Source organism: Salvia splendens, chromosome 17 (genome assembly GCF_004379255.2).
Source record: "Salvia splendens isolate huo1 chromosome 17, SspV2, whole genome shotgun sequence".
Taxonomy (NCBI): Eukaryota; Viridiplantae; Streptophyta; class Magnoliopsida; order Lamiales; family Lamiaceae; genus Salvia; species Salvia splendens.
This window is the reverse complement of record NC_056048.1, coordinates 8,669,417-8,677,698: the sequence shown is the minus strand read 5'-3', so window position 1 is coordinate 8,677,698 and position 8,282 is coordinate 8,669,417. Positions and strand designations below refer to the sequence as shown.

At 34.5% G+C, this 8,282-nt stretch overlaps 1 protein-coding gene across 1 annotated transcript; it reads right to left on the bottom strand.

Moving 5' to 3' along the window:
* Positions 1-250: 250 nt before the first annotated feature.
* On the bottom strand, positions 251-1,913 carry LOC121773727 (nudix hydrolase 21, chloroplastic-like). The gene is made up of 5 exons (XM_042170644.1): positions 1,668-1,913; positions 1,462-1,576; positions 1,302-1,385; positions 876-1,004; positions 251-649 (listed from the first exon to the last, which is right to left on the bottom strand). Exons 1-5 carry the CDS (start codon positions 1,745-1,747, stop codon positions 497-499), a joined length of 561 nt encoding a protein of 186 aa, XP_042026578.1. The 5' UTR covers positions 1,748-1,913; the 3' UTR covers positions 251-496.
* Positions 1,914-8,282: the final 6,369 nt, after the last annotated feature.

Below are 8,282 nucleotides of genomic sequence, written 5' to 3'. Positions count from 1 at the left end.
CTGATCAGTATGTATGAAAGTCTGGTTCAATATGATTAAACCAAAAATGTTATACTTGATAGATATTTTTATTCAGGAGAAGATAGTAGCAGCAATCATAGTTAAAGTTGCCATTTATTCGAGCTGAAATCAGTTGACAAATATTTTAACCATAACATGAACTCCAAAATTTTTATAGTAAGTTCTTGACATGTTGGTAATCTCATTTCTCGACTTGAGAGAAGTATTGATAAAGAAAAGACATAATAGGAATCAAAACGCCTTAATCAATTATGTCTTCAAGTCATCCACAGCCAGCCCAATTTATTCAGCCATAAATCTACTATTCAAACATCAACCTTCCTTGACGAAAAACACACGAAACAAACTCCCAAAACACATCAGTCCAATTCCAGTTGAATTTCGAAAAACAAAAAACTGGATTTCCAAGCAATATAACTCTGTACAAGACTTACAAAAAAAACTACTAAAAAAACGAAACAAGAGTTGGGTGCATTCAAGCATTTGCAACCAAAGCTAGATTTGCTGCAGCTCTTGGTAAGCTAACCATTTCTGTTTTGGGCTGCGAGGTGAGGCGATTCACTAGTAACTCTAGAGCTTCCTTCATCCACCGGTATTCGCACATCCTTCTTGCTTCTCTAACACTTATCTGCTCAAATTTAGTTCACATTAATAAGAATGTGTTTCTTCATACTCCATGTTTTCCTTGTTAATTGAGTCGTTTTTTCTATATTGAGAAGTTCCAATATAATTAAGTCATTTCTATTTTGGACAAAAAACAACACTCTCTTACTTTATTCTCTGTGTACTTTGGTTAACACACAAGTACTATTATGGTATGTACAGATTTCAGACAAAAGGGATTTTAGTTTTACCCATAATCTTTGACGGATGTCTCTCTCAGGCCAGATTTCCAGCTGCTCCTTTACTAGCAATGGGAACATGTGACCTTCATAGAAGCTTTCTCTGTTTTTGCTATTGAAACTCCATTTACCCAATTTATTCTGCAATCAAAATTCCAACACCCATATATCATATTTTATCCAATGGGATAATTATTATTGAATCGTCAACTCTAATCCAATATCCAGTTTCAACTTTACTTTTATTTTTTTATTTTTTTGTTGTTAGACAAAGTGACCGGACCCGTGATTGATCCATTTGATTAAGAATGGACGAGTTTCGTGCCACTCAATCACACTATTAACTTTACCTATTAGTATATCTTAAATCAATCAAATTGGAACTGAGAGTTGACTGTTGAGAATTGGAAGTGATTAAAAATGGAGAAGAGAAGCAACCTGAACATCTCCAACAACACCGGCTTCCTCCACTGTTTCGCGCAGCGCTGCTTCTTCAATAGATTCATCAATTTCCCAACCACCCTTAATTCGCACACCACAAACATCGTGAGTTTTTGTCTTTCTCCTCTAAATCTTAGTACTAAATTAAGAAAAATACCTTAGGAAACAAAACCCCTTTGCCTTTTCTTTGTGCGGTTATAACAAGAACCTCAATATCTTCCTCGTCCACCACAGACGCTCCACGTGGACTCCTATATCTATATGGAATACATCTGCAAATAACCCCCAAATTTAGATGAATTTAATTCATTTTACACATAAATTCAAGAAAATTTGAAGAAAGTGAGAAAGAGAGAGAGGTACCCAACAATTTGGCGGTGGCCAAGTAAATTGTAACGCTGCAGATGGCGGCCAGTACGAGCTGACAAATTCTTCAATTCCATTGCTAAAATTATGTTTTTCCCTTTGGAGAAAGGTGCTACAACTACACTGATAATTGATGAACCAAAACTAGTGAATTTATATATGTATATATGAGGAAAACTGCGGTGATAAAATAAAGAAGTTGGGCCACAATCTCAGCCTCTGTAAAGAAGACTCTGTCAACCGTATTAATTATGTTTCTACTTTCAAAACCGTTGGGATATACTGCCTCGGTTATTTTTTTTATCAGTTCACACTGAATTATGCATTTATCTGCTCAATTTAATGTGATGGAGTCAATATACATTGTATTTGACTTATTTCACCCTTGTTTTATTCTTCTTTTTTTCTTCATAATTATGATGTGATATTTACAGAATTCGTAATATTACTCCGTAATACAAATATCATTCGAAAAATAAAGACCATAGTTATTTATTTATTTAATGTATTATGTAGAATGTTGTGGAGTAGTAAGTTACATAAATCACCAAAAGGCGGATTCGGTACACCTGTAGTTAAACTAAAAAACCCAAAAAAATAAGTTACATAAATATTATATTTATCATGATAATTTATTAAGGTAATAAAGGTAAATTTTCTCATTGCATTAATCATTCTTGCATATCACGTCAATAAACCTATATCTCAAGCTCAGTATTACAGTGTTCTTCCGTCCCATCTTAGTCAGAGTATTTCTTTTCAGCATGTATATTAAGAATTAAGTGCTTATATTACGTGGAGTTAGAATAAATTTGGCAAGAAATAAATGACTCAACTATTTAGGAATGTTTCAAAGAAATATGACTTCCCTACCGAGGGACCGTTGAGAGTACTACAAATATAAATATTAGTAGTATCATATAATGGTCCTAATTAAAATACATTGCTAAAAATAAAAAGTTTGAAAATTTCGTGTATCGGTCATTTGAAAATTGCCAATACATGTGTTTATGTACGTAACCATATTTACCAGCTTTATTCCAATATTCGTCTCTCCCCTTTTTTTTGCATAGCGTTAATTAGACGTGTCAGGTGTGAACATATGGCATCGTATTATACAACAATAAAATTTTACTACTGTCCTCTCAATCTATTTCTTATTCTAATTATAGTGGTTTATATACAAAAATATTCTTTCAGTGTGCGGATTTGATTATATCTGACTAAAAATAAATAGACGTATTTGTTGTGCTTATCCTAATAATTATTTGGACTGAAAGTGTATATATTGAGCTTGTATTAGAATATTCGAAATCTACGGATTTTTCGAAAGGATGACTTTTGTTACCTTCTCGAATTAAAGAAGATTTCTTTGGGGAAGGATAAATCAACTGGAAACTTCGTACGTGGTCAATTGCGGCTTTTATATATCTAAATATAGTTTTTGAGATTTTTTAGCCTAATCGAGAATTCACATGCATTATTAGCTACTCATTTTTATTAAATGAGTGGTCCAGAATTTGGTACATGGAAAATATTTTTAGATTAATTAATTATGAAATGGCAGAATGGTAATTTCATGGTACATTTTATTCAATAAATACTTTTTTTAATTTTATTTTTTTTTATAAAAAAATTTAAAAAAAATTTAGAATTTTTTTTATTTTTTTGTCAACTACATATACAATTCATGTCAATTACATATATATAATGTCAACTACATATACAATTCATGTCAACTACATACATATAATGTCAAATACATATATAATTCATGTCAACTGCACACATATAATGTCAACTACATGTGTAGGCTATTGACATTTGATGTGCAAACTATTGACGATAATACCTCCGAGTTGACATAATCTACTTGCAGTTGACATTTCGAAAATGTCGTGGATGAATGACTAAAAATGTATCTCAATTCTCAATTAAGCTAAAAAATCACAATCTAACAGCACCCTCTAAATATATTTATTAACACCAGTTTAATGCAAAACTGAAATTCCAATATCAGATTTAAGATTTTGAAATCAGGATGTAATTAACTCATGTGGCAAACGATAACAATTCGACATACCTTTAGTTTGAAAATAAATAAATCTGGTCAATATATTTCTTATAATATCTATAATTTGTTTTAAGAATTATCCTTCTTATAAAAATATAAAAATATTTCTTTTTGGACAGTCCCATCAAAATAAGCCCTTCTATTTTTGGTAACTTCTTTCTCACTAATAAGGCGAGTCTCGTTCTCCACTAACAATAGTATAATTACATTTTTTTCTATCTCTCTTACTTTTTCATCTGTGCATCAAGTGTCATCTCAAATGTTCATATTTTTATGGGACAGATGGGGAATAGTTATTTATGTTGCCTATATATAGTTAGTTTCTCATTATAAATTGAATCCGAAAATTATAGTGAAAGTCTCTAGCTTGACGTTGTCTCCAGACGCAGATACGCATTGTATCAAAGTGTGTAATTTATTATGTTCATCTCTTTTAAATTTATGATTACATGTATTTATTTCCCAAACAATTAGTATCAAGAGCCTAGGGTTGGAGAGACTCATGATGGGGACCGGGAATGTCGTGGAGAAGTTCAACAAATCTGATTTCAAGGAACTTTACGTCCCCTATCGTTTACTTTAGTACGAGGCAACCCATGTAGCCTCTTGATTTCCCTAAAGAAACGATCGGCTATGTGCATGGCGTCACTAATCTTCCGACATGGAATAAAGTGCGTCATCGAGGAGAATCTATCTACCACAACAAAAATGCTATCATTTTTGTTATGTGAAGGAGGTAGACCTAGTACAAAATCCATTAACAAACATATCCAAGGATAAATATGTGTGGGCAGGGATATATAAAGACCAAAGTTGTTACTTCAAAACTTATCTTGCCTACATTTAACACAAGATCAATACTCACTCAAGATGTCATAAGTTTTTGTCACCCCAAAGTTCTTGACTCAAATTTATTTTACCCAAATAATACCCGCAAGTGTACGGGGTTATCGTAGCAAATAGCAAGCAAGAGTATATCGTATCCCACAGAGACAATTAAGTGTAAACCTAAGTACCACGAACAAACTTCAACTACTATCCAGACAATCAGGAATTTTGGTTTTGAAACTAACAACTAATGAAAACATGTAAATGCAAGGATTAAAATAGAACACTTAAACAAGAAAGCAAGGAAGCAAGTTGTGTAAGATGATGGAGAAATATGCAGAATTCAAGGATCCGATGCACAACTCATAGCCTAACCCAATTAAAACCAATTTACCATTTAAAGTCTCTAGAATTGTTGAATCAATCACAAATGTAGATTAAACCCCCTCCCGAGGTGAGAAATCTGTAGATTAGGTGTAATAAGTGAAGTCCCCTTCTAAATCTTAGACCTAACTCCCAAAGGTTTGATTAGATTAAAGATCCCACTCATAACCCAAGTTTTATTGAATTAAGGTGTGAATTATTCTTCTTTCAAGATTAATTAATTCATCTCCCGATTACTCTAAGAAATCCTAACACTCCCAATTGGTGATCAAGCAATTGATAGGAAAAAGCACAAGAATAATTCAAACAATTACAAGAGCAAGATAAAAACGAACTTAATTGGATTAAAACTATGAATCAATGCATCTTCACCAAGAATTCCACATAAAGGGTTTAGTTACTCATGTTCATGGCGGAAATCAGACAAAAACTAAGAAAAACAAGAGAAACCATGATACGAATTACAATTGGCGGAGGAATCGAAGCTTGAATCTTCAATCTTCTTCCAAGAGTTCTTCAGAGAGAAGGAACGTGTGTTTTGCGGCTGGTAGAGAATGCTTTTTCGTTTCCCTAGCTTCTCTCTCTTATTTTTCCCTTCAGAAAAATCGCATCTGGGCTAAAAAACGTCAGTCAGACGGACCCGGCCGGGTGGAATTATTGCACATAAAATCCACCCGGTCGGGTAGAAGTCTCTGGACTCTTTATGAACAAAATTGGCCACCCGGCCGGGTGGAATTATTGCACATAAAATTCACCCGGCCGGGTAGCTCCCGGCAGTCCGCGCGGCTTTCGTAGATCGGCCATATCTCTCTCATCCGAACTCCGATTGGGGCGTGTGAGGTACCCACGCGAAGCTCTTTCGATGATGAAGACAATGGTACTCTCAAAATAGGATTCGGACCCCATATTGATAGGCATAATAACGTTTGAAGCAGACCCTAGTCACGGCTAGGCTCATTTTGACCCTTTTTTTACCTATTTTAACTTCAAACACTTGATAAACTCATCAAAGCACCTTTATAGTGAAATATGAACGTAAACTCAAGTAATATGCATTTAAAAACCAATTATCACCACGTTTAACGCCCAATAAAACAGTTAAAATACGAGTTTATCAGTTCTCCATAAATCCTCATAGATGTAACTCTCTAAAAGGAGAATCTCTCAATGAGCAAGAAGGTATACACATAGTATTCTCCTTAAAGAGAAACTCATCAAGCCTATAAAGCTTGTCAAGCTTCATCTGATGTGCTACTTCACCGTTACTCGCAACTGCTTGGTAAATTTTTCTTTGCTAAGTGAAGTGTCGGAACATTACTCGATAATTATCGAGTCATGGTAGTACTCGGTAAGTGTTTTTAGCTAAAGCCCGTAATTTTTGTAGTGAATTATCATTAAAATCTCATATTTGAAATAAATTTTATATCTTGAGTCTCATTAGCACCTTTAAAATTCAGATACTTTGTGTACTACGTATCTAAATAATTTTTGCAAGTATTGCTAATTGAAAAGTGTAAGAAACGTGTAACATGAGGAAACTTTTGATGTGGCCAATCCTTTAGCTTTACATCTCTTGTAATCACCTTTTGCATAACGGTTTGCTTAATGGTGAATTATTATCAAGACCTTCCATGTCCTCTTTTATGCCTATATAAGGCATAGAGTTGTAGAGAGGAAACAACATTAACAAATCATTCTCTCTTCTCTCTAGCTCTAGCATTCTAGTTCACATTAGGAGCATTGCATTTCTCGGTTCTCGCCTCCAATTCAAGTTCGTCGGTGCCTACGAGTTTGAGGCGCTTCAACTCGGTAGGAAGAAAGTCGTTTCATCTTTGGGGACGTTGCGCCAATCCGTGAGCACTAGCCGGGGCGTATCTCGTCTTGCGGAGAGAGGGATACCTCGACTCGACTTGAAGAAGACTATAGTTTGTATCTTGTTCTTTTTATTATATTTACTTTGTTTTATTTACCTTCTAGTTTGTTGTTCTTTTGTGATAGCAAGAGTTTACCCGTATAAAGGCTGCAATATTTCAAACAATCGTAAGACGAGATATTGTACTCATGCTAAAATCATGTCGATGCGCTATGGAGTGGTTAATTCCTTGAGATCTATTCTCTTGAGAATGGTGTTTATCGTTTGTCATCTGACAAGCAAGACCAATTTAGACTTGGTAGTAGTAATTGAGATGTATAGGTTATTGAATATACCAATGCACATATGGTTCAATATAATTGTGTACTTATTAATGGAGACAATATTGTGCAAATTATTTGAACGTGTTGTTATAAACAACAAAGATCACGAGGTGGTCGCAATGGTCTCCGACGTGAACCATGGTAACAATCCAAATGAATGGTTTGTTGATACAGGTTCCACATGTCATGTGTGCTCCGAGAGAAGCGTTTTTTCTACTTACAAATCTGTTGGAGGTAGAAAAGTATGCATGGGAAACCAAGTCTCTTCTAAGGTGGTTGGTATGGGTAATGTGTTCCTAAAATTAGGATCAGGAAAGGTTCTTACCCTTAAGGATGTGCTGCATGTCCAAGAAATCCGAAATAATTTGGTGTTAGGCTCACTTATAGTAAATCATGGATTTTCACTAGAATTTGATTATATTGACCAAGTATGAAAAGTTCATAGGTGAAGGTCACCTAGTGAATGAGCTTTTTGAGCTGAATGTTACGGTCATTCACCGTGGAAAAGGAATAAGCAATAAGGAAGATGACACATCCTCTTATTTGCTTGAAAGCTCTGATTTATGGCATAATAGATTGGGACATGTAAATCTAAATGCTATAAAAAGATTAGTGAATCTTGATTTACTAAAGTTCACGAGTTTAACTCACAAAAGAAATGTGAAGTCTGTGTTGAAGCAAAAATAACCAAGCTATCGTTTCGCTTGGTAGAACGGAGCAGCACAAAACCTCTAGAATTAATTCATACAAACGTATGTGATTTAAAATTTGTGCAAACTAGAGTTGGTAAAAAGTACTTCATCACATTTATAGATGATTGCACAAAGTATTGTTACCTTTACTTATGAAGAAGTAAAGATGAGGCAATTGAAGCGTTTAAAGACTTCAAAAATGAAGCCGAAAATCAACTTAATCGTCGAATTCAGTGTGTTCGAAGTGATAGAGGTGGTGAGTATGTAGCTCCGTTTGCAGAATTATGTCATGCAAGTGGTATAATTCACCAAACAACGGCTCCATATTCTCCCCAGTCAAATGAAGTTGCTGAACGAAAAAATTGAACACTTAAAGAGATGATGAATGCTCTGTTGATTAATTCTGGTTTATCCCAGAACATGTGGGGGGAGGCTGTG

What these genes read in the sequence shown, in the direction of transcription:
- LOC121773727 (XM_042170644.1), bottom strand. Translation starts at nt 1,747, where the DNA reads ATGGAATTGAAGAATTTGTCAGCTCGTACTGGCCGCCATCTGCAGCGT. An exon ending in GGCCACCGCCAAATTGTTGG is followed by an intron (nt 1,577 to 1,667) that starts GTACCTCTCTCT and finishes GGTTATTTGCAG; the next exon opens with ATGTATTCCATATAGATATA. An exon ending in AAGGGGTTTTGTTTCCTAAG is followed by an intron (nt 1,386 to 1,461) that starts GTATTTTTCTTA and finishes GTGCGAATTAAG; the next exon opens with GGTGGTTGGGAAATTGATGA.